Source organism: Pseudophryne corroboree, chromosome 9 (assembly GCF_028390025.1).
Source record: "Pseudophryne corroboree isolate aPseCor3 chromosome 9, aPseCor3.hap2, whole genome shotgun sequence".
NCBI classification, from domain to species: domain Eukaryota; kingdom Metazoa; phylum Chordata; class Amphibia; order Anura; family Myobatrachidae; genus Pseudophryne; species Pseudophryne corroboree.
Genome location: NC_086452.1, coordinates 42,444,980 through 42,472,497, shown reverse-complemented (window position 1 = coordinate 42,472,497; position 27,518 = coordinate 42,444,980). Strand labels below are relative to the sequence as shown.

The 27,518-nt window shown below is 48.3% G+C and overlaps 1 protein-coding gene across 1 annotated transcript in view; it reads right to left on the bottom strand.

Annotated features, from left to right (window-relative positions):
- LOC134958707 (FRAS1-related extracellular matrix protein 1-like) overlaps positions 1 to 27,518 on the bottom strand; it is a 364,054-nt gene that overhangs the window by 280,588 nt on the left and 55,948 nt on the right. Inside the window, exons 4-7 of the mRNA XM_063941462.1 lie at positions 25,309 to 25,619; positions 24,976 to 25,175; positions 15,010 to 15,333; positions 13,664 to 13,772 (exon numbers count right to left, since the gene is read on the bottom strand). Coding sequence (XP_063797532.1) covers positions 13,664 to 13,772; positions 15,010 to 15,333; positions 24,976 to 25,175; positions 25,309 to 25,619 — 944 coding nt within the window. The remainder of the gene's footprint in view (positions 1 to 13,663; positions 13,773 to 15,009; positions 15,334 to 24,975; positions 25,176 to 25,308; positions 25,620 to 27,518) is intronic.

The following is a 27,518-nucleotide window of genomic DNA, read 5'->3' as shown; positions in this document are numbered from 1 at the left end:
ATAACGTTCGCCTGGTCGGGCTGCCCGAGAGGGCGGAGGGAACGGCTCCGGAGAAATTCTTGGAGGACTGGCTGATTAAGCTGTTTACGCGTGAAGCCTTTAGCACGCAATTCGCGGTGGAAAGGGCGCACCGTCTCCCATCTCGTCCTCCTCCACCTGGCGCTCCTGCTCGGACGTTTATTGCCCGTCTTCTTCATTTTAAGGATAGAGACACTATACTTCGTCTGGCTCGGCTCCAAGGCCCGCTGCTGTTTGACAATCACACAGTCTCAGTCTTCCCGGACTTTGCTCTCGAGGTTCAGAAGTCCCGTGCCCAGTTCTCTCTTGTCAAGCGTAAACTCAGGGATCGGAACATCCAATACTCAATGTTGTTTCCGGCATGTCTGAGGGTTATATTTAATGACACCACGCACTTCTTCTCTAACCCGGGGGATGTGGAGACCTGGCTGGAGCGGAGGCCTCCGGCTCCCGAATGAACTTGCATTGAATATACATTCTTGGCGTGTGGAAATTATTTCAGCGTGAACCCTATGGTTCCTATTGTCTCTGCCCTTGTGGGATGATGAGTGTCGTCTACTTGTTTACTTGCCATTCTACTGTAGCATCAGGCTGCTACTTTCTGTTAAGTTGTATGTGCGGGAGTCCCTTGCTGTAGATAGCTTAGGGTTTAGTTTAATTTAGTTTTGTTAGGGTATATAGGTATGACACTAGGTTGTTTATTGGTCATACAGGGTGGGTGCGGGATGGGATGTTTCATTGTTGTTGTTACTTTCCTTTTCTTTACTCTTTCCTCTCTTTTTTTTCTCTCTGCAACTGATCATGGTGCTCTAACGCTATGGAAATGTATGGCTTTTCAGATGTCACATTTGGAGTGTGCTCGGCCTCGGCCTCCCGGCCCTGATCGGGTTTTCTATGTTAGGGAGTATGGTTTTATTATAATACGATTCACTGAGTACCCTATCTCACACGCTATACCTTTTCCGTCTCCCACGATTTATCTCCTTGTGCCCATGCAAAGCGATCTACGGTATGGGTTCTAACACAGACGCCACGGGGAGGGACACGATTAGACTGATGGGATGGAATGTCCGTGGTTTAAATGATAAAATTAAACGCTCTCTTGTCCTGAAACAACTTCAAAAGTACAGAGTTGACATAGCATGTCTCTCTGAGACTCATCTGTATGGTAGTAGGGTCATGGCCATTAAGAGGCCATGGGTTGGATGGGCCTACCACTCCACGTTCTCCTCCAGTGCCAGAGGGGTGTCGATATTGGTTAAAAAATCGGTACATTTTCACCTGGAGCATAGCAGTGTGGACCCTCAGGGTCGTTATGTTTTTTTACGTGCCGTCATACATCACGCACTGTATCATATCATGGCTATATACATCCCCCCTCCCTATAACAGTGAAGTTTTACGCAGGGCAGCTGACTTTATAGTAGAGATGAGCGGGTTCGGTTTCTCTGAATCCGAACCCGCCAGAACTTCATGTTTTTTTTCACGGGTCCGAGCGACTCGGATCTTCCCGCCTTGCTCGGTTAACCCGAGCGCGCCCGAACGTCATCATGACGCTGTCGGATTCTCGCGAGGCTCGGATTCTATCGCGAGACTCGGATTCTATATAAGGAGCCGCGCGTCGCCGCCATTTTCACACGTGCATTGAGATTGATAGGGAGAGGACGTGGCTGGCGTCCTCTCCGTTTAGACACTTGATTTACTAATTTTGGGGAGCATTAGGAGTACTCAGTAGTGTACAGTGCAGAGTTTTGCTGATAGTGACCAGTGACCACCACTTTTATTTATAATCCGTTCTCTGCCTGAAAAAAGCGATACACAGCACACAGTGACTCAGTCACATACATACCATATCTGTGTGCACTGCTCAGGCTCAGGCCAGTGTGCTGCATCATCTATATATATTATATATCTGTCTGACTGCTCAGCTCACACAGCTTATAATTGTGGGGGAGACTGGGGAGCACTACTGCAGTGCCAGTTATAGGTTATAGCAGGAGCCAGGAGTACATAATATTATATTAAAATTAAACAGTGCACACTTTTGCTGCAGGAGTGCCACTGCCAGTGTGACTAGTGACCAGTGACCTGACCACCAGTATATAATATTAGTAGTATACTATCTCTTTATCAACCAGTCTATATTAGCAGCAGACACAGTACAGTGCGGTAGTTCACGGCTGTGGCTACCTCTGTGTCGGCACTCGGCAGCCCGTCCATAATTGTATATACCAGTGACCTAACCGTGGTTTTTTTTTCTTTCTTTATACATACATACTAGTTACGAGTATACTATCTCTTTATCAACCAGTCTATATATTAGCAGCAGACACAGTACAGTGCGGTAGTTCACGGCTGTGGCTACCTCTGTGTCGGCACTCGGCAGCCCGTCCATAATTGTATATACCACTTAACCGTGGTTTTTTTTTCTTTCTTTATACATACATACTAGTTACGAGTATACTATCTCTTTATCAACCAGTCTATATATTAGCAGCAGACACAGTACAGTGCGGTAGTTCACGGCTGTGGCTACCTCTGTGTCGGCACTCGGCAGCCCGTCCATAATTGTATATACCACCTAACCGTGGTTTTTTTTTCTTTCTTTATACATACATACTAGTTACGAGTATACTATCTCTTCATCAACCAGTCTATATATTAGCAGCAGACACAGTACAGTGCGGTAGTTCACGGCTGTGGCTACCTCTGTGTCGGCACTCGGCAGCCCGTCCATAATTGTATATACCACCTAACCGTGGTTTTTTTTTCTTTCTTTATACATACATACTAGTTACGAGTATACTATCTCTTTATCAACCAGTCTATATATTAGCAGCAGACACAGTACAGTGCGGTAGTTCACGGCTGTGGCTACCTCTGTGTCGGCACTCGGCAGCCCGTCCATAATTGTATATACCACCTAACCGTGGTTTTTTTTTCTTTCTTTATACATACATACTAGTTACGAGTATACTATCTCTTTATCAACCAGTCTATATATTAGCAGCAGACACAGTACAGTGCGGTAGTTCACGGCTGTGGCTACCTCTGTGTCGGCACTCGGCAGCCCGTCCATAATTGTATATACCACCTAACCGTGGTTTTTTTTTCTTTCTTTATACATACTAGTTACGAGTATACTATCTCTTTATCAACCAGTCTATATATTAGCAGCAGACACAGTACAGTGCGGTAGTTCACGGCTGTGGCTACCTCTGTGTCGGCACTCGGCAGCCCGTCCATAATTGTATATACCACCTAACCGTGGTTTTTTTTTCTTTCTTTATACATACATACTAGTTACGAGTATACTATCTCTTTATCAACCAGTCTATATATTAGCAGCAGACACAGTACAGTGCGGTAGTTCACGGCTGTGGCTACCTCTGTGTCGGCACTCGGCAGCCCGTCCATAATTGTATATACCACCTAACCGTGGTTTTTTTTTCTTTCTTTATACATACATACTAGTTACGAGTATACTATCTCTTTATCAACCAGTCTATATATTAGCAGCAGACACAGTACAGTGCGGTAGTTCACGGCTGTGGCTACCTCTGTGTCGGCACTCGGCAGCCCGTCCATAATTGTATATACCACCTAACCGTGGTTTTTTTCTTCTTTCTTTATACATACATACTAGTTACGAGTATACTATCTCTTTATCAACCAGTCTATATATTAGCAGCAGACACAGTACAGTGCGGTAGTTCACGGCTGTGGCTACCTCTGTGTCGGCACTCGGCAGCCCGTCCATAATTGTATATACCACCTAACCGTGGTTTTTTTTTCTTTCTTTATACATACATACTAGTTACGAGTATACTATCTCTTTATCAACCAGTCTATATATTAGCAGCAGACACAGTACAGTGCGGTAGTTCACGGCTGTGGCTACCTCTGTGTCGGCACTCGGCAGCCCGTCCATAATTGTATATACCACCTAACCGTGGTTTTTTTTTCTTTCTTTATACATACATACTAGTTACGAGTATACTATCTCTTTATCAACCAGTCTATATATTAGCAGCAGACACAGTACAGTGCGGTAGTTCACGGCTGTGGCTACCTCTGTGTCGGCACTCGGCAGCCCGTCCATAATTGTATATACCACCTAACCGTGGTTTTTTTTTCTTTCTTTATACATACATACTAGTTACGAGTATACTATCTCTTTATCAACCAGTCTATATATTAGCAGCAGACACAGTACAGTGCGGTAGTTCACGGCTGTGGCTACCTCTGTGTCGGCACTCGGCAGCCCGTCCATAATTGTATATACCACCTAACCGTGGTTTTTTTTTCTTTCTTTATACATACATACTAGTTACGAGTATACTATCTCTTTATCAACCAGTCTATATATTAGCAGCAGACACAGTACAGTGCGGTAGTTCACGGCTGTGGCTACCTCTGTGTCGGCACTCGGCAGCCCGTCCATAATTGTATACTAGTATCCAATCCATCCATCTCCATTGTTTACCTGAGGTGCCTTTTAGTTGTGCCTATTAAAATATGGAGAACAAAAATGTTGAGGTTCCAAAATTAGGGAAAGATCAAGATCCACTTCCACCTCGTGCTGAAGCTGCTGCCACTAGTCATGGCCGAGACGATGAAATGCCAGCAACGTCGTCTGCCAAGGCCGATGCCCAATGGCATAGTACAGAGCATGTCAAAACCAAAACACCAAATATCAGTAAAAAAAGGACTCCAAAACCTAAAATAAAATTGTCGGAGGAGAAGCGTAAACTTGCCAATATGCCATTTACCACACGGAGTGGCAAGGAACGGCTGAGGCCCTGGCCTATGTTCATGGCTAGTGGTTCAGCTTCACATGAGGATGGAAGCACTCAGCCTCTCGCTAGAAAACTGAAAAGACTCAAGCTGGCAAAAGCACCGCAAAGAACTGTGCGTTCTTTGAAATCCCAAATCCACAAGGAGAGTCCAATTGTGTCGGTTGCGATGCCTGACCTTCCCAACACTGGACGTGAAGAGCATGCGCCTTCCACCATTTGCACGCCCCCTGCAAGTGCTGGAAGGAGCACCCGCAGTCCAGTTCCTGATAGTCAGATTGAAGATGTCAGTGTTGAAGTACACCAGGATGAGGAGGATATGGGTGTTGCTGGCGCTGGGGAGGAAATTGACCAGGAGGATTCTGATGGTGAGGTGGTTTGTTTAAGTCAGGCACCCGGGGAGACACCTGTTGTCCGTGGGAGGAATATGGCCGTTGACATGCCAGGTGAAAATACCAAAAAAATCAGCTCTTCGGTGTGGAGGTATTTCACCAGAAATGCGGACAACAGGTGTCAAGCCGTGTGTTCCCTTTGTCAAGCTGTAATAAGTAGGGGTAAGGACGTTAACCACCTCGGAACATCCTCCCTTATACGTCACCTGCAGCGCATTCATAATAAGTCAGTGACAAGTTCAAAAACTTTGGGTGACAGCGGAAGCAGTCCACTGACCAGTAAATCCCTTCCTCTTGTAACCAAGCTCACGCAAACCACCCCACCAACTCCCTCAGTGTCAATTTCCTCCTTCCCCAGGAATGCCAATAGTCCTGCAGGCCATGTCACTGGCAAGTCTGACGAGTCCTCTCCTGCCTGGGATTCCTCCGATGCATCCTTGCGTGTAACGCCTACTGCTGCTGGCGCTGCTGTTGTTGCCGCTGGGAGTCGATGGTCATCCCAGAGGGGAAGTCGTAAGCCCACTTGTACTACTTCCAGTAAGCAATTGACTGTTCAACAGTCCTTTGCGAGGAAGATGAAATATCACAGCAGTCATCCTACTGCAAAGCGGATAACTGAGTCCTTGACAACTATGTTGGTGTTAGACGTGCGTCCGGTATCCGCCGTTAGTTCACAGGGAACTAGACAATTTATTGAGGCAGTGTGCCCCCGTTACCAAATACCATCTAGGTTCCACTTCTCTAGGCAGGCGATACCGAGAATGTACACGGACGTCAGAAAAAGACTCACCAGTCTCCTAAAAAATGCAGTTGTACCCAATGTCCACTTAACCACGGACATGTGGACAAGTGGAGCAGGGCAGGGTCAGGACTATATGACTGTGACAGCCCACTGGGTAGATGTATGGACTCCCGCCGCAAGAACAGCAGCGGCGGCACCAGTAGCAGCATCTCGCAAACGCCAACTCTTTCCTAGGCAGGCTACGCTTTGTATCACCGCTTTCCAGAATACGCACACAGCTGAAAACCTCTTACGGCAACTGAGGAAGATCATCGCGGAATGGCTTACCCCAATTGGACTCTCCTGTGGATTTGTGGCATCGGACAACGCCAGCAATATTGTGTGTGCATTAAATATGGGCAAATTCCAGCACGTCCCATGTTTTGCACATACCTTGAATTTGGTGGTGCAGAATTTTTTAAAAAACGACAGGGGCGTGCAAGAGATGCTGTCGGTGGCCAGAAAAATTGCGGGACACTTTCGGCGTACAGGCACCACGTACAGAAGACTGGAGCACCACCAAAAACTACTGAACCTGCCCTGCCATCATCTGAAGCAAGAAGTGGTAACGAGGTGGAATTCAACCCTCTATATGCTTCAGAGGTTGGAGGAGCAGCAAAAGGCCATTCAAGCCTATACAATTGAGCACGATATAGGAGATGGAATGCACCTGTCTCAAGTGCAGTGGAGAATGATTTCAACGTTGTGCAAGGTTCTGATGCCCTTTGAACTTGCCACACGTGAAGTCAGTTCAGACACTGCCAGCCTGAGTCAGGTCATTCCCCTCATCAGGCTTTTGCAGAAGAAGCTGGAGGCATTGAAGAAGGAGCTAAAAGGGAGCGATTCCGCTAGGCATGTGGGACTTGTGGATGCAGCCCTTAATTCGCTTAACAAGGATTCACGGGTGGTCAATCTGTTGAAATCAGAGCACTACATTTTGGCCACCGTGCTCGATCCTAGATTTAAAGCCTACCTTGGATCTCTCTTTCCGGCAGACACAGGTCTGCTGGGGTTGAAAGACCTGCTGGTGACAAAATTGTCAAGTCAAGCGGAACGCGACCTGTCAACATCTCCTCCTTCACATTCTCCCGCAACTGGGGGTGCGAGGAAAAGGCTCAGAATTCCGAGCCCACCCGCTGGCGGTGATGCAGGGCAGTCTGGAGCGACTGCTGATGCTGACATCTGGTCCGGACTGAAGGACCTGACAACGATTACGGACATGTCGTCTACTGTCACTGCATATGATTCTCTCAACATTGATAGAATGGTGGAGGATTATATGAGTGACCGCATCCAAGTAGGCACGTCACACAGTCCGTACTTATACTGGCAGGAAAAAGAGGCAATTTGGAGGCCCTTGCACAAACTGGCTTTATTCTACCTAAGTTGCCCTCCCACAAGTGTGTACTCCGAAAGAGTGTTTAGTGCCGCCGCTCACCTTGTCAGCAATCGGCGTACGAGGTTACATCCAGAAAATGTGGAGAAGATGATGTTCATTAAAATGAATTATAATCAATTCCTCCGCGGAGACATTGACCAGCAGCAATTGCCTCCACAAAGTACACAGGGAGCTGAGATGGTGGATTCCAGTGGGGACGAATTGATAATCTGTGAGGAGGGGGATGTACACGGTGATATATCGGAGGGTGAAGATGAGGTGGACATCTTGCCTCTGTAGAGCCAGTTTGTGCAAGGAGAGATTAATTGCTTCTTTTTTGGGGGGGGTCCAAACCAACCCGTCATATCAGTCACAGTCGTGTGGCAGACCCTGTCACTGAAATGATGGGTTGGTTAAAGTGTGCATGTCCTGTTTTGTTTATACAACATAAGGGTGGGTGGGAGGGCCCAAGGACAATTCCATCTTGCACCTCTTTTTTCTTTTCTTTTTCTTTGCATCATGTGCTGATTGGGGAGGGTTTTTTGGAAGGGACATCCTGCGTGACACTGCAGTGCCACTCCTAGATGGGCCCGGTGTTTGTGTCGGCCACTAGGGTCGCTAATCTTACTCACACAGTCAGCTACCTCATTGCGCCTCTTTTTTTCTTTGCGTCATGTGCTGTTTGGGGAGGGTTTTTTGGAAGGGACATCCTGCGTGACACTGCAGTGCCACTCCTAGATGGGCCCGGTGTTTGTGTCGGCCACTAGGGTCGCTAATCTTACTCACACAGCTACCTCATTGCGCCTCTTTTTTTCTTTGCGTCATGTGCTGTTTGGGGAGGGTTTTTTGGAAGGGACATCCTGCGTGACACTGCAGTGCCACTCCTAGATGTGCCCGGTGTTTGTGTCGGCCACTAGGGTCGCTAATCTTACTCACACAGCTACCTCATTGCGCCTCTTTTTTTCTTTGCGTCATGTGCTGTTTGGGGAGGGTTTTTTGGAAGGGACATCCTGCGTGACACTGCAGTGCCACTCCTAGATGGGCCCGGTGTTTGTGTCGGCCACTAGGGTCGCTAATCTTACTCACACAGCTACCTCATTGCGCCTCTTTTTTTCTTTGCGTCATGTGCTGTTTGGGGAGGGTTTTTTGGAAGGGACATCCTGCGTGACACTGCAGTGCCACTCCTAGATGGGCCCGGTGTTTGTGTCGGCCACTAGGGTCGCTAATCTTACTCACACAGTCAGCTACCTCATTGCGCCTCTTTTTTCCTTTGCGTCATGTGCTGTTTGGGGAGGGTTTTTTGGAAGGGCCATCCTGCGTGACACTGCAGTGCCACTCCTAGATGGGCCCGGTGTTTGTGTCGGCCACTAGGGTCGCTAATCTTACTCACACAGCTACCTCATTGCGCCTCTTTTTTTCTTTGCGTCATGTGCTGTTTGGGGAGGGTTTTTTGGAAGGGCCATCCTGCGTGACACTGCAGTGCCACTCCTAGATGGGCCCGGTGTTTGTGTCGGCCACTAGGGTCGCTAATCTTACTCACACAGCTACCTCATTGCGCCTCTTTTTTTCTTTGCGTCATGTGCTGTTTGGGGAGGGTTTTTTGGAAGGGACATCCTGCGTGACACTGCAGTGCCACTCCTAGATGGGCCCGGTGTTTGTGTCGGCCACTAGGGTCGCTTATCTTACTCACACAGCGACCTCGGTGCAAATTTTAGGACTAAAAATAATATTGTGAGGTGTGAGGTATTCAGAATAGACTGAAAATGAGTGTAAATTATGGTTTTTGAGGTTAATAATACTTTGGGATCAAAATGACCCCCAAATTCTATGATTTAAGCTGTTTTTTAGTGTTTTTGGAAAAAAACACCCGAATCCAAAACACACCCGAATCCGACAAAAATAATTCGGTGAGGTTTTGCCAAAACGCGTTCGAACCCAAAACACGGCCGCGGAACCGAACCCAAAACCAAAACACAAAACCCGAAAAATTTCAGGCGCTCATCTCTACTTTATAGCCCAGTCCCCTGATACACCGGTTATTAGTGTGGGTGACTTCAACAACGTCATGGACCTGTCTATTGATCGCTGGCGGGAATCTCGCGACTCCACCTCTCTCCCCCCTGCCCCGACCCCTTTTGCAAGAATTGTTGCTGAACTTGGCTGGATGGATGTCTGGAGAATGCGAAACCCTACTATGGCGCATTATTCCTGTCATTCCGCTACCCACAACACACTGTCACGGATAGACTTGTGCCTTATTTCCCCGACATTATCGCCTAGAATTTCTGAACTAACATATTTGTCTAGGGGTATATCGGACCACTCACCGGTTTTACTAGAACTGTCTATGACGCACGATAGGGGCAGCAGTCAGTGGAAATTGCACCCATTTTGGTTGAATTTAATGGGAGAGGGCTCCGACCTTATCTCGGACTGGAAAGACTTCCTTGATTACAACCCCCCAGACTCCTCCCCCACTGTCCGACATGATGCATATAAAGCATATATTAGAGGTACCTTTATCAAACGAATAGCGGGCATCAAGTCGTTTAACAGGAGGGAGGAAGCGAGACTTGAACAGACTTGCCGTGATTTGGAATCTGTATATATAGAATCACATTCCCGGTCGGATCGGGAGGCGTGGCTACACGCACAGGGAGAGTGGGCCGATTACCTCTTTGATAAATCCAAGCGCAGGCTGCTGTTTTCCAGTCACAGGCAGTATTTTCAGGCGGAGTTGGGGGGCAGTTGCCTGGCTTTCTTGGCCAGGGATGAATCCCATTCCCGCACTGTTCAATGTATTGCCGATGGGGATGGCGGTCTTTGCTACTCGGGGAAAGACATAGCTGGGGTATTTAAAATCTTTTATTCCAAACTGTACTCGTCAGGAGTTTCCCATTCCGATGAGCAGCTGCACTCCTACCTCTCGCGGGTAAATTTACCCAAATTGTCGCAGGAGGCGCTTGAAACACTTGAGGCTCCTTTCACCCTAGAGGAGGTGGAGTGCGCTGTGTCGTCACTCCCTTCTTCCAAGGCACCTGGTGGGGATGGTCTCCCAGTGGAGATTTATAAAAAATTTAACTCCCACTTCAGTCCCTATTTATTAGAACTATTTAATACCTTGTTTGAATCTGGTGAACTCCCCCCGTCCATGTCTGAGGCCACTATTATAGTATTGCCCAAACCGGGGAAGGATCCCAAGGCTCCCGAATCCTACCGCCCTATTTCACTGCTGTCTACTGATGTTAAAATTCTTGCAAAGATGCTTGCCATTCGTCTGAACGCGGTCATCGGTTCTATTATACATCAGGACCAGACGGGCTTCATGCCGGGGAGGTCCACTATGCAAAACCTGCGAAAACTGTTCTATCACTTGCAGGGGGATTGCTTGCTGGGTTCGGGGGCAGTGGTGGTGTCTCTCGACGCCGCCAAGGCCTTCGACTCGGTTGAGTGGTCCTACCTGTGGCAGGTGCTGCATGGGTTTGGCTTGGGCCCTGTGTTCATCGGGTGGGTTCGGTTATTATACTCCTCTCCAGTGGCCCGTGTCTCTGTTAATGGGTATACCTCGTCCTCATTTTCTCTGGCCAGGGGCACGCGTCAGGGTTGCCCGCTGTCCCCGGCCCTGTTTGCACTGGCTATAGAGCCACTGGCTTGTATGATACGGGACAACCCGGATATTCAGGGATTGGCGGCCGGCTCCACGGTGGATAAGATCTCACTGTATGCCGACGATATGTTACTGTTCCTGAGGGACTCAGATGTCTCTCTCCGGTCTATGCTCCACACAATTAATGAATTTGGGGAATACTCTGGCCTATGTATAAATTGGGACAAATCCTTTATTTTTCCCATTTCAGGACATATCCCGGAGAGGGTATGCACGTCACATTCCCTGCAATGGACTCTGAAATTTAAATACCTGGGTGTTTGGGTCACGGGGCCAGCGTCAGAATACGCCAGATGGAACATAGACCCTATTACAGCCCTTTTTAAACGTAAAATCCACACATGGAAGGCACTGCCACTGACAGTATTGGGACGCATCAATCTCTTTAAGATGTCCATCCAGCCTAAATACCTATATGTCCTGCAACACTCCCCCATTTACCTCCCTAAAAAAATATTTGCTAACATTGACAGTCTCATATCTTCCTTTATCTGGGGTCATAAACCGGCTAGGATAGCTATAAAAAAACTTTGTAGGACCAAACTCACTGGGGGGGCGGGCCTGCCTAACCTCAGGCTGTACTATCTAGCGGCACAGCTGGTGCACCTCTCCGGCTGGGTCACAGGAATGGGTGGCCCGACCTTACAGGGACACTTGACAGACTGGGTTGGACCCTACTTCACCCCCCTCCTTTTCTTGCTTTCGGGAATGTCAGTGACTGGTCTTCCTCCTATCCTGCGACAGGCTCTTCTGGTCTGGAAGCAAGTGCACAACCTTTATGACTGGTCCGACCTAGAAACAGACTCGCCCTTATGGTTTAACAGTTCTTATATGGAACTTCAGAAGCTGTCGATAGACAATATTTGGATAAAAAGCGGGGTGATCTCCCTGGGACAACTATATGTGGATGGTTATCTTAAATCATTCGCGCAACTACAGGTTGATTTTGAGCTCCCAAACACAGCCCTATTTAGATACTTCCAATTAAGACATGCCATACAGACCCAGTTCAAAACGGCCCCTTCCATCTCCCCTTCTCCAGTTAAACTTATGCTACAACGCTTGCCCTCCGCAGGCAAAATCTCTACAATATATGCCTCACTAAACAATAGAACCCTACCTGCCTCTTTAGACCCGCTTAGGCTGAACTGGGAAGATGATATAGGCCCCTTGTCAGACGAGCAATGGTTACAAATACTGGGCTCCGCCAGGTCTACCACTCCTTGCATCAGATATCAACAGGTACATCTCTTTATCCTGCACAGGGTTTACCGAACCCCTTTACTTCTCCAACGAGCTGGTTTAAGGCCTGACGCTCTGTGCCCCAAATGTCGGATGGCAGATGCTGGTTTCTGGCATCTGTTATGGAACTGTCCGAAAATCTATGAATTTTGGACTCGGGTTTGGTCTGACATATTAACTACTGACCCATCTCTTCCCCAAATTAACCCCAGGACCTGCCTCTTTGGGGTGGACCTGGAAGAAACCCACTCGTTGCTCACATATCAGTATGTCCTGTGTCTGACCACGCTTGCCAAGGTTATCATTGCACGCTCCTGGTTTGCAGAGACCCCTCCCAGAGCATCGGAATGGAGAGCCCTGGTGACCTTGGTCATAGGGCATGAAAGGCTTATGTACTTATCCCGCAACTCTGTATCCAGGTTTCATCGTAAGTGGGATAGATGGACTCTGGCACGGCCGGGTGCGGAACTGACGGAGCCCGATGATAGGCGGAGAATGTAGACACACACAACCCTATATTTGTGAAGGTGACCTCCCCTCTACTCACGTATACTAAACAGGCAATAACGATAATGTCTTAGTGACCAGACCGAGCGCTCCGAGCACTATCCACCCCTTTCAAGCACCACAAGCTTTATGTTTTATTTTATACTGAAAATCAATGTAACACCTATTGACCAGCACAATGCATTGTATTGTAAAGTTGCATGTTTTGAACTGTTGTCTTCTTTCTTTTCTTTCTTTTATTGCTTTTCTCTCTTTTGTTTCATTTATGTAACCAAATGAAAAACTTCAATAAAAACTTACTTGATTAAAAAAAAAATAGACCCCTTAGTACATCTGGCACTATGAGTGGTAACACCCAATGCGGCACTGTGGACTTCTCCCGTAAGCAAAAGGTGGCGTGGTCTTATGTATGCAAAGCCACACCCCCTGATGTGTGATATTTTGTTGGGGGGCGTCACACCCTAATGATGGCACTGGTGACAATACGATCGCAAAGAACCATCCTGACTTGTGGGAGTGTTGTGTGTGATTCTGAATTGCGCGTAAAGGGAGGGAAAGCCTGTTTCTTATCGAAATCTTGAACCCTGAACACACCAGCCAATCAGCTTCTAACTGTCATTTTTCAAATCCGTAATGATTGGCTGGTGTGTTATCACCTTGCACTTATCACTTCTTTATCCCTTCTCCAGGCTTAATACATCTGCCCCAATGAATAATGTGATACTGGCCCAGAGCGGTTACCCATAGCTACGCTGGGCCAGTCTCTATCACTGTGCAATGGAAGTAAAACCCAGATTTGAGGTTACAGTTCCACTGCTGCAAAACAAAAGACAATGGGACCTACTGTATAATATAATACAGGTATATGTGAAATGGAACATACCTACATTCCAGGAGACTCTGGGAGCGTTTGTTTCTGCGGTTCGGATGGAGAAATGGACCATTATTGGAGAGCTGCTCAGGAAATAACTATCAATCACTTGGAATTCCACCTACAAACACAGACGGATTTACTTTAGTAAGTAACTAAGAACATTGGGCCCAATTTATGTGTGTATGGAATTGCACAGCCGCAAGGAAGTATGGTGCCGCCCCTGCTCCGCCCCCAAACATTGCAGCATGATTGGCAGGGGGCTGCGAGTGACATTACAAGACCCGTTCTGCATATGCGCAGACTCCCAAACATTGTATTTGTACGCAAACCATTTAACTCCCCACGGCTATCTTATTATAAATGAGATAGGGCCTGATTCAGACCTGATCACTGTGCTGATAATTTGCAGAGGTCTGTGATCAGATAGTCACCGCCCAGGGAGAGTAAAAACCCGGCCCGTGCAAGTGTGCAAATGCATGTGTACGCCGTGCGAAAACTTCGCCATGTAGCGGACATCTGCAAATCCGTTCACAACTCACTCACCATCAAATGTTTTTTTCCAGTCTGTGTAGTCTGTACTCCTACAGTGCGAAAAGAACAGGCTGATCGGGGCCGGAGCTGACGTCACACACGCGCCCTAAAAATGCTTGGGAACGCCTGCGTGTTTCCAGACACTCCCAGAAAACGGGCTGTTACCACCCACAAACGTCCGCTTCCTGTCAATCACCTTGCGTACACCTAGCGGTCTAAATTTTCACCCCATTCTGTCGCTGTTTGGCGTCACGCCTGCGCATTGCGGTGCATGCGCAGTCATTCGATAATTGTCAACTGTGCGAATTCGCACAATAGCGATCAGGTCTGAATCGGGCCCATTATCCTCTTGAACGCCACCTTAGGAATTGTGGGTAGAGATATGCAAATCATTTCTTCCGTGCCCTAATTTTCAATCTACTGTATGATTTTATGATTCTAGATCAGTTGCTTTTCCAGCTATGAGACAGCCAACAATGTAATGTAATCAATCCAAATTGCAGACAGCATGTTTTGTTCTTGTTAGATCTCATCAGTGCAAGACGTGCATTAATGGGTTCTGTCGTGCAGAGTTTGGACACGGCCCAAATGAAAAGCAATTTACATCTATCTTGGGCTCTTTAGGGTAGCTTCACTAATGCTTCTAAAAAGGAAAAGTGATGCTATTGCCCGTAGCAACCAGGATGCAAGGATGCAATAGAGAAATAATAACTAGAATCTGGTTGCTACAGGCAACAGCATCACTTTTAGAAGTATTAGTAAATCTACCCCTATAACGGTACATAAACCATTATTCCTGGCAACGAACATTGACCATGTCTCACCTCATAGTTACGCCTGTCAGAGTGGCTTTTATTCGGTGGCTGGTAGGCTATCTTCATGTCGTAAAGATCTTGCCACGTGAATGATGTAATAGCCTTGGTTTGGTCATCCACGTGGGTGATATACCCCTCTGGCGGAGGCTTTGTGACCTTAAACACAAGCTTGCTCTTTGGGGTTTCATCATCTTCGGCGTCGAGGGTTGCTGTGGTCAGGGGGGTGAGGATAAACTGGTCAATTTCCAAAATGTACATTGACATAAAAGCCGCACGCGGTGGCGTGTTTGGGAGTGCGCCAGAAATGTTTACAGGAATCCATATATTTTGAGCCTGAAGAAAAAAAGGGGGTATCGTCACGTGTAATTAAAATGTTATAAAGAACCATCGTTCCTGTATGTGGTCATCATATTGTCATCTACCTACACAGCTCTACAAACTGTATCGTATAACGTAAAGGAATGAAAAAATAAATGTACATTATCATTTTCCACACAGTTCCGTTAGTTTGATGCCTACAAAGCCAGAACCTTAATTCCAACCATAGAATACAGGTTTCTCAAGTAGATAAAAATACCTTTTGCAATATTCACTAGCAGATTGCGGGGGAGATGTATCACAGCTTGGAGAGAGATAAAGTACCAGACAATCAGCCCCTACCTGCCACGTCACAGGCTTTGTTTGAAAAAATGACAGTTATGAGCTGATTGGTCGGTACTTTATCTCTCTCCACTGTAAAATGTCCCTTGAGCGCAATAGACTGATATTTTGGTTCCAGTCCTCACAACAGCCTTATATTTCCCTCATAAAATTACAATTGTGCGTTTAAAAATAAGAATTTACTTACCGATAATTCTATTTCTCGTAGTCCGTAGTGGATGCTGGGAACTCCGTAAGGACCATGGGGAATAGCGGCTCCGCAGGAGACTGGGCACATCTAAAGAAAGCTTTAGGACTATCTGGTGTGCACTGGCTCCTCCCCCTATGACCCTCCTCCAAGCCTCAGTTAGGATACTGTGCCCGGACGAGCGTACACAATAAGGAAGGATTTTGAATCCCGGGTAAGACTCATACCAGCCACACTAATCACACCGTACAACTTGTGATATGAAACCCAGTTAACAGCATGATAACAGAGGAGCCTCTGAATAGATGGCTCACAACAAGAACCCGATTAGTTAACAATAACTATGTACAAGTATTGCAGACAATCCGCACTTGGGATGGGCGGCTGGGCGCCCAGCATCCACTACGGACTACGAGAAATAGAATTATCGGTAAGTAAATTCTTATTTTCTCTGACGTCCTAGTGGATGCTGGGAACTCCGTAAGGACCATGGGGATTATACCAAAGCTCCCAAACGGGCGGGAGAGTGCGGATGACTCTGCAGCACCGAATGAGAGAACTCCAGGTCCTCCTCAGTCAGGGTATCAATTCGTAGAATTTTGCAAACGTGTTTGCCCCTGACCAAGTAGCTGCTCGGCAAAGTTGTAAAGCCGAGACCCCTCGGGCAGCCGCCCAAGATGAGCCCACCGTCCTTGTGGAATGGGCTTTTATTGATTTAGGGCGCGGTAATCCTACCGCCGAATGCGCCAGCTGAATAGTGCTACAAAACCAGCGCGCAATAGACTGCCTAGAAGCAGGAGCACCCAGCTTGTTGGGTGCCATCAGGATAAACAGCGAGTCAGTTTTCCTGACTCCAGCCGTCCTGGAAAAATAAAATTTACAGGGCTCTGACTACGTCCAGCAACTTGGAATCCTCCAAGTCCCAAGTAGCCGCAGGCACCACAATAGGTTGGTTCAAGTGAAAACCTGAGACCACCTTCGGGAGAAACTGAGGACGAGTCCTCAACTCTGCCCTATCCATACAGAAAATCAGATAAGGCCTTTTACATGACAAAGCCGCCAATTCTGACACACGCCTGGCCAAGGCCAACAGCATGACCACTTTCCACGCGAGATACTTTAGCTCCATGGTTTTAAGTGGCTCAACCAATGCGACATTAGGAAATCCAACACCACGTTGAGATCCAAAAAGTGCCACAGGAGGCACAAAAGGAGGCTGAATATGTAGTACTCCTTTAACCAAAGTCTGAACTTCAGGCAGTGAAGCCAGTTTTTTCTGGAAGAAAATCGACAGAGCCGAAATCTGGACCTTGATGGACCCCAATTTGAGGCCCAAACGTCACCCCTGCTTGCAGGAAGTGCAGGAATCGACATAGTTGAAATTCCTCCGTCGGGGCCTTCATGGCCTCCCACCAAGCAACAAATTTTCGCCAAACGCGGCGATAATGTCTTGCGGTGACATCCTTCCTGGCTATGATCAGGGTAGGGATGACTTCCTTCGGAATACCCTTTTCCTTTAGGATCCGGTGTTCTACCGCCATGCCGTCAAACGCAGCCGCGGTAAGTCTTGGAACAGACAGGGTCCCTGCTGCAGCAGGTCTTGTCTGAGCGGCAGAGGCCAAGGGTCCTCTGCCCAGCATCTCTTGAAGTTCCGGGTACCAAGCTCTTCATGGCCAATCCGGAACCCCGAGTATGGTTTTCACTCCTCGCCTTCTTATTATTCTCAGTACCTTGGGTATGAGAGGTAGAGGAGGAGACACATAAACCGACTGGTACACCCACGGTGTCACTAGAGCGTCCCCAGCGATCGCCTGAGGGTCCCTTGACCTGGCGCAATATCTTTTCAACTTCTTGTTGAGGCGGGACGCCATCATGTCCACCCGTGGTCATTCCCAACGGTTTACCCGCATTTGGAAAACTTCTGGATGAAGTTCCCATTCTCCTGGGTGTAGGTCGCCCATCGGAGAATCCTTGTGGCTTCTGCCATCGCCATCCTGCTTCTTGTGCCGCCCTGTCTGTGTACATGGGCGACCGCCGTGATGTCGTCTGATTGGATCAGTACCGGCTGGTTCTGAAGCAGGGGCCTTGCTTGTCTTAGGGCATTGTAAATGGCCCTTAGCTGCAGAATATTTATGTGAAGCGAAATCTCCTTGGAAATTTCTTCCCTGTGTGACTGGCATCCGTGGTCACCAGGACCCAGTCCTGTATTCTGAATCTGCGGCCCACTAGTAGATGAGCCCTCTGCAGCCACCACAGCAGCGACACCCTGTTTCTTGCTGACAGGGTTATCCGCTGTTGTATCTGTACATGGGACCCGGACCATTAGTCCCACAGGTCCCACAGGAACGTCCTTGCGTGGAGTCTTCCGAATGGAATTATGCTTCGTACGAAGCTACCATGTTTCCCAGGACTCGTGTGCATTGATGTACCGACACCTGTCCTGGTTTTAGGATGTCTCTGACTAGAGATGACAACTCCTCGGCTTTTTCCACTGGAAGAAACACTCTTTTCTGGTCTGCGTTCAGAAACATTCCCAGGAACAGAAGACGTGTCGTCGGGACCAGCTGTGACTTTGGAATATTGAGAATCCAGTCGTGCTGTTGTAGGACTTCCCGAGAGAGTGCTACCCCCACTACCAACTGTTCTTTGGACCTCGCCTTTATCAGGAGATCGTCCAAGTACGGGATAATAAAAACTTCCTTCTTGTGAAGGAGTATCATCACTTCGGCCATTACCTAGGTAAAGACCTTCGGTGCCGTTGACAACTCCAACGGCCGCGTCTGGAACTGATAGTGACAGTCCTGTACCACATATCTGAGGTACTCCTGGTGAGGGGGGGGGGGGGAATGGGGACATGCAGGTACGCATCCTTGATGTCCAGGGAGACCCTGTAATCCCCCTCGTCCAGGCTCGTAATAAGCGCCCTGAGCGATTCCATCTTGAACTTGAATCTTCTGATATAAAAGTTCAAGTATTTTAATTTTAAGATGGGTCTCACCGAACCGTTGCGGTACCACAACCACTGTGGAATAGTAACCCCTTCCTTGCTGAAGGAGGGGCACCTTGACAATCACTTGTTGTGATTATAGTGTTGAATATCCACCAACACCGTCTCCCTGGCAGAGGGAGGTGCCGGTAAGGCAGATTTTAGGAAACGGCGGGGGGAAGAACGTCTCGAACTCCAGCCTGTACCCCTGAGATACTACTTGAAGGACCCAGGGATCTATGTGAGAGAGCCCACTGTCCGCTGAAATATCTGAGACGGGCCCCCACCGTACCCGGGTCCGCCTGAGCAGCCCCAGCACCATGCTGTGGACCTACCGGACGCAGGGAGGACTTTTGCTCTTGGGAACTAGCTGTGTGTTGCAGCTTTTTTCCTCTACCTTTGCCTCTCGGTAGAAAGGATGAGCCTCTAGCCCACTTGTTTTTCTGGGGCCGAAAGGACTGTACTTGATGATACGGTGCTTTCTTTTGTTGTGGGGTAGCCTGTGGCAAAAAAATTAATTTCCCAGCAGTAGCTGTGGAAACGAGGTCTGAAAAACTATCCCCAAACAGTTTTACCCCCTTATAGGGCAACTTCCATGTGCCGATTCGAGTCGGCATCGCCTGACCATTGCCAAGTCCATAACCCCCGTCTGGCGGCAATGGACCTAGCGCTTATTTTTGATGCCAGCCGGCAAATATCCCTCTGTGCATCACGCATGTATAAGACCACGTCTTTTATATGCTCTATTTTCAGCAAAATATTGTCCCTATCCATAGTTATTTTCCGACAGGGAATCTGACCACGCGGCGGGAGCACTGCCCATCCATGCCGAAGCAACGGCTGGTCGCAATATAATGCCCTAGTGCAGGCCTGGCCAACCTGTGGCTCTCCAGCTGTTGTAAAACTACAAGTCCCATCATGCTTTGCCAGAGTTTTGCTATTAAGGAATGCTAAAACCGTGGCAGGGCATGCTAGGATGTGTAGTTTCACAACATCTGGAGAGCCACAGGTTGGCCAGGCCTGCCCTAGTGTGTGACCATATCTTATAGGGTAACCTCCTGCTTTCTATCAGCAGGTTCCTTCAGGGCGGCCGTACCCGAAGACGGTAGTGCCACCTTTTCTGATAAGCGTGTAAGCGCTGTATCTACCCTATGGGGTGTTTCCCCGCGTGACCTATCCTCTGGCGGGAAAGGGTACGCTGCCAATAACCGTTGTAGAAATTATCAATTTCTTACCGGGGGAAGACCACTCTTCCTCACACACCTCATTTAGTTTCTCAGATGCAGGAAAAACTACTAATAGTTTTCTCTCACCAAACACAATACCCTTTTATGTGGTACCTGGGGTATAATCATAAATGTGTAATACATTTTTCATTGTCTCAATCCTGTAACGGGTGGACCTATTTGGAGGGTACACCAGTCTACTCGATGTCGACACTGGAGTCAGTATCCGTGTCGACATCTGTGTCTGTTATCTGAGGTAGCGGGCGATTTTAGAGCCCCCCATGACATTTGAGACGCTGGAACAGGCACAAGCTGAGTAGCCGGCTGTTCCGTGTCGTCGGCCTTTTATGTAAGGAGTTGACACTTTCACGTTGATCCTTCCATAAGTTCAACCACACCGGTGTCGACCCCCGCAGGGGGTGACAACATATTTACAGGCATTCGCTCCGCCTCCACCTCATTGTCCTCCACATACCTGTCGACACAGCCGTACCGACACACAGCACACACACAGGGAATGCTCTGATAGAGGACAGGACCCCACAAAGCCCTTTGGGGAGACAGAGGGAGAGTATGCCAGCACACACCAGGGCGCTATATATCACAGGGATAGCACCTATAAAAAAGTGTTTTCCCTTATAGCTGCCTATATGTTGTATACTGCGCCTAAATTGTGCCCCCCCCCTCTCTTTTTAACCCTTTCTGTAGTGTATTAACTGCAGGGGAGAGCCAGGGAGCTTCCCTCCAACGGAGCTGTGAGGGAAAAATGGCGCCAGTGTGCTGAGGAGAAAGGCTCCGCCCCTTTTTCGCTGACTTTTCACCCGCATTTTTATGGAATCTGGCAGGGGTTAATATACATCCCTATAGCCCTGGGGGTTATATGTGATGTATTTTTGCCAGCCAAGGTGTTTATATTGCTGCTCAGGGCGCCCCCCCCCCAGCGCCCTGCACCCTCAGTGACCGGAGTGTGTGGTGTGCATGAGGAGCAATGGCGCACAGCTGCAGTGCTGTGCGCTACCTTGGTGAAGACTGATGTCTTCTGCCGCCGATTTTCCGGACCTCTTCTTGCTTCTGGCTCTGTAAGGGGGCCGGCGGCGCGGCTCTGGGACCGGACTCCGAGGCTGGGCCTGTGTTCGGTCCCTCTGGAGCTAATGGTGCCCAGTAGCCTAAGAAGCCCAAGCTGGCTGCAAGCAGGCAGGTTCGCTTCTTCTCCCCTTAGTCCCTCGATGCAGTGAGCCTGTTGCCAGCAGGTCTCACTGAAAATAAAAAACCTAAAACTAACTTTTTCTAAGAATCTCAGGAGAGCTCCTAGATTGCACCCTGCTCGGTCGGGCACAAAAATCTAACTGAGGCTTGGAGGAGGGTCATAGGGGGAGGAGCCAGTGCACACCAGATAGTCCTAAAGCTTTCTTTAGATGTGCCCAGTCTCCTGCGGAGCCGCTATTCCCCATGGTCCTTACGGAGTTCCCAGCATCCACTAGGACGTCAGAGAAATATAAAATACACATTTTCCCACCTGACAATGCAATAGAACACTCTGTAATTACCCTGTAAGTATCCCTGTTCTTCTCTGAAAATACAGTATATGTAGCATAACTGCGCATTGACACTCCTAGATATCTTATTAACCTGTCTCCTCTGTCGCTCCTCTATACACAAGGCACCGGCATTACAAATACAAGGAAGGGAAAAGTAAAAGCAAATAATTAAAACAAGTTGGATATATGAGCTTTCATACAGAGATGCTCCTCACAATATTCCTGCATTAGGTTACAGGAGCCTCACATCACCACTAAAGAATCTGAGCTCTCCGGAGCAGGGCCCTCTCTCCTTTTGTGGTCTCTCTACGTAATTATGCAGTTTGTGGGCTGCAATTATAGATATTTGGAAAGTTGTGAGCTACTCTGTTATTCTTCTATCACCCTTTTATTATGTAATTTAGCTGTGTGTTTGTCCTATGTACTGCGGTACAGAACCCGCGCAGCGCCAAATAAAGAAAATAACAAGAACTACTACAGTATGTGCTGCTCCTCTCACTATATAACTCCTAGTTTGTGGCTTCCTGCTGCCTCCATTTCCCTCCTCACATCATGTCACTGCCCCGTCACATGCAGCCCTGTCCTCACTGACACATCACTCATCTCCTGATATACTCTGTGCTGCTGGGGACCCTGCTCCTCCCACTATATAACTCTCAGTCTGTGGCTTCCTGCTGTCTCCATTCCCCTCCTCACATCATGTCACTGCTCCTGTCACATGCAGCCCTGTCCTCACTGACACATCACTCATCTACTGATATACTCTGTGCTGCTGGGGACCCTGCTCCTCTCACTATATAACTCTATCTGTGGCTTCCTGCTGCCTCCATTCCCCTCCTCACATTATGTCACTGCCCCTGTCACATGCAGCCCTGTCCTCACTGACACATCACTCTTCTCCTGATATACTCTGTGCTGCTGGACACCCTGCTCCTCTCACTATATAACTCCTAGTTTGTGGCTTCCTGCTGCCTCCATTTCCCTCCTCACATCATGTCACTGCTCCTGTCACATGCAGCCCTGTCCTCACTGACACATCACTCATCTACTGATATACTCTGTGCTGCTGGGGACCCTGCTCCTCCCACTATATAACTCTCTGTCTGTGGCTTCCTGCTGCCTCCATTCCTCTCCTCACATCATGTCACTGCCCCTGTCACATGCAGCCCTGTCCTCACTGACACATCACTCATCTCCTGATATACTCTGTGCTGCTGGGAGACCCTGCTCCTCCCACTATATAACTCTCAGTCTGTGGCTACCTGCTGCCTCCATTTCCCTCCTCACATCATGTCACTGCTCCTGTCACATGCAGCCCTGTCCTTACTGACACATCACTCATCTACTGATATACTCTGTGCTGCTGGGGGCACTGCTCCTCTCACTATATAACTCCTAGTTTGTGGCTTCCTGCTGCCTCCATTTCCCTCCTCACATCATGTCACTGCTCCTGTCACATGCAGCCCTGTCCTTACTGACACATCACTCATCTCCTGATATACTCTGTGCTGCTGGGGACCCTGCTCCTCCCACTATATAACTCTCAGTCTGTGGCTTCCTGCTGCCTCCATTTCCCTCCTCACATCATGTCACTGCCCCTGTCACATACAGCCCCGTCCTCACTGACACATCACTCTTCTCCTGATATACTCTGTGCTGCTGGGGACTCTGCTACTCCCACTATATAACTCTGTCTGTGGCTTCCTGCTGCCTCCATTCCCCTCCTCACATCATGTCACTGCCCCTGTCACATACAGCCCTGTCCTCACTAACACATCACTCTTCTCCTGATATACTCTGTGCTGCTGGGGACACTGCTCCTCCCACTATATAACTCTGTCTGTGGCTTCCTGCTGCCTCAATTCCTCTCCTCACATCATGTCGCATGCAGCCCTGTCCTCACTGACACATCCCTCTTCTCCTGATATACTCTGTGCTGCAGGGGACCCTGCTACTCCCTCTATATAACTGTCTGTGGCTTCCTGCTGTCTCCATTCCCCTCCTCACATCATGTCACTGCTCCTGTCACATGCAGCCCTGTCCTCACTGACACATCCCTCTTCTCCTGATATACTCTGTGCTGCTGGGGGACCCTGCACCTTTCACTATATAACTCCTAGTTTGTGGCTTCTTGCTGCCTCCATTCCCCTCCTCACATCCTGTCACTGCCCCTGTCACATGCACCCCTGTCCTCACTGGCACATCACTCATCTCCTGATATACTCTGTGCTGCTGGGGCCCTGCTTCTTCCACTATATAACTCTCAGTCTGTGGCTTCCTGCTGCCTCCATTCCCCTCCTCACATCATGTCACTGCCCCTGTCACATGTAGCCCTGTCCTCACTGACACATCACTCATCTCCTGATATACTCTGTGCTGCTGGGGACCCTGCTCCTCCCACTATATAACTCTCAGTCTGTGGCTTCCTGCTGCCTCTATTCCCCTCCTCACATCATGTCACTGCCCCTGTCACATGCAGCCCTGTCCTCACTGACATATCACTCATCTCCTGATATACTCTGTGCTGCTGGTGACCCTGCTCCTCCCACTATATAACTCTCTGTCTGTGGCTTCCTGCTGCCTCCATTCCTCTCCTCACATCATGTCACTGCCCCTGTCACATGCAGCCCTGTCCTCACTGACATATCACTCATCTACTGATATACTCTGTGCTGTTGGGGACCCTGCTCCTCCCACTATATAACTCTCTGTCTGTGGCTTCCTGCTGCCTCCATTCCTCTCCTCACATCATGTCACTGCCCCTGTCACATGCAGCTCTGTCCTCACTGACACATCACTCATCTCCTGATATACTCTGTGCTGCTGGGAGACCCTGCTCCTCCCACTATATAACTCTCAGTCTGTGGCTACCTGCTGCCTCCATTTCCCTCCTCACATCATGTCACTGCCCCTGTCACATGCAGCCCTGTCCTCACTGACACATCACTCATCTCCTGATATACTCTGTGCTGCTGGGGGACCCTGCTCCTCTCACTATATAACTCTCAGTCTGTGGCTTCCAGCTGCCTCCATTCCCCTCCTCACATCATGTCACTGCCCCTGTCACATGCAGCCCTGTCCTCACTGACACATCACTCATCTCCTGATATACTCTGTGCTGCTGGGGGACCCTGCTCCTCTCACTATATAACTCTCAGTCTGTGGCTTCCTGCTGCCTCCATTCCCCTCCTCACATCATGTCACTGCCCCTGTCACATGCAGCCCTGTCCTCACTGACACAATCACATGAGGGAATAGGTCACTGCTTCCCCCGAGGTCTAATTGCCTGAAATAATCTGTGCTGCTGTGAATATCTGATTGGATATGCTGTGAAAACACGGATGAGCAGTAGATGAGCACGGGTTCCCGGTCACTGACCTGCAGCTGCTTTCTACTGTCCTGGCTGCGATGCTCTATCTGGAGAGGGATGTAATCGATGTCAGGAGAGGGAGGGCTCAGGTGTCTGTACTTGATTCCCATCTCCATAAAATCGGCACAGTTGGCTTTCAACAGCCTGACTTCCTGCAATCCGGCATGACATGCCTTGTTTCCAGGACACGGTATTCTGTCTTGTCTGTCTGAGAGGGCAAGAAATTGCAGATATAAATTACTGAGGTCTTTTCATGAAGCAGTGATAAGAGTGGAGAAGTGAGCCAGTGGAGAAGTTGCCCATGGCTGGAGGGGGCTGGACTGGGGGGATACTATACTCACAGTTCCTCACTTGGGGTCTCGGTGGCGCTTCCAAGACTTGTCTCCTTCCCCGTGTGAAATCCTCTATCACAACCTGACCATAGGCCGGTAGATTGAATTCAGACGCCAGAAGCCTGACCACACAGCTCGCCCCCGGCCTCTCCAAACTCTGCTTCAGTGACAGTATGTTCTTATCCACGTGTTTAGATGAAATCCCGTTAAGCTCTGGGACTTCTAGAGAGCTCTGCGCAAGGAGCGCAATACCACCCACCGGATCTGTAACTCTTATTTCCAGTATAAACCTTTCCACAATGGTCTCCAGCTCAGTAAACCTGAAATAACAATAAACCCCATTATTATTATTATTATCCTTTCTTTATATGGCGCCACAGGGGTTCTGCAGCGACCAATTACAGAGTACATAAACGAATAATCAAAGCAGGAAAACAGCAACTTACAGTTGAAGACAATATAGGACAAGTACAGGGTAAATAAACATAGCTACATCAGCAGATGACACTGACATAAGTATCAGGTGGCAGAAGACTGATGGATTTGGTGCCGTTGAAGATGGTATAAGTAAGAGAGGGATAAACACATGAGGGTTGAGGGCCCTGCTCGTGAGAGCTTACATTCTATAGCATAACCCTAACGCAGCCTAACCCTAACCCCCCACCCTAGTGCCTCAACCTAACCTCTCCTCCCGCAGCCTAACCCCAAGTCTTCCCCTAGTGACTCACCATTAACACGTTCCATGACACCTAACCATAACCTCCCCTCCTGCAGCCTATTCCCAATTCCACTGGTGCTTCACCCTTAACCCCCCCTCCCATAGCTTAACCCTAATCCTCCGCTGCTGCAGCCTAACCCTAACCTCCGGTCCGTGCAGAATAACCGCAATACACTTGTCAACTTTCCAGATGTCGATATTGTGAATCTGTCAACATTCTCAGGAGGTCGATATTAGAGTTAGGATACAGGACAGGAATGGTTAGGGACAGGTTTGGCATTAGAGGGAAGTTAGGGTTAGGCAGAGCCGGCCCTAACCAATATGATGCCCTAGGCAAGATTTTGGCTGGTGCCCCCTGCCACCACCGCTAGTTCCGCCTCTGACCCTGCACCCCTTTCCCAGCACCATCACCCCCCACCCATAGCAGTCCTTTTTTTTGTTTTCCTACCCCCTGTAATTTAAATAAGAACAGTGTGCACATTCGGCGCACAGCCCAAAAAGGTATGTGTTTTTGATGGCAAGGGGCATGGCCACACAATAGTACCCCCAATTCAACTTATGCCTGACAGTAGTGCAACTTTATTCACAATTTATAATGTGATAGTGTCCCTAATTCACATTACATCACACAGTAATACCACTTTACCTTATATACGTTACTCCACACAGTAGTGCCCCTCATTCACATAACATCATACTGAATTGCTCCTTATTCACATTACACCACACCATATTGCTCCTTATTCACATTACACCATACCATATTGCTCTTTATTCACATTAGACCACACAGTAGTGCCCTTTCTATACGTTACACCACACAGTAGAGCACTTTATACACATAATGCCACACATTGGTAATGCATTTATACACATAATACCACACAGTAATGCCCCTTACACATATGACACACATTATTAATGTCCTTATAAACATAATGCGCCTTACACATTATACCAACCCTTATTAATGCCCTTATACACATAATTTCCCTCACACATATTCCACACATTATTAATGCCCTTATACACATAATGACACACATAGTGACCCTTACACATATGTTACACATTATTAATGCCTTTACCCACATAATGACACATATAGTTCCTGGCGTGAGTCAACTGGCAGCTCTGCTAACGTCGGGTGCCTATTTTTAATGAAAATGCATCTTATTTGCATTGCTATGTGGCTAGGATGCACAAGCAGCTTCTGCTGAATAAAATGATTTGCAGCATGCCTATATACTGTGTGCGACTGTGGCTATATCTGCACACGAAATGCTACACACAGAATATAGGCATGCCGCATATCATTTTAATCAGTAGAAGCTGCTTGTGCCCTTAGGCATACCAGATGCCCTATGCAATTGCCTACTTTGCCTATGCCTAGGGCCGGCTCTGGGGTTAGGCTATGGAGGGGAAAGGTTAGGTTTAGGCAATAGGAGGAGGGTTAGTATTATGCTTCAGGGTTAGGTATCTAGACGAATCACAGACACTC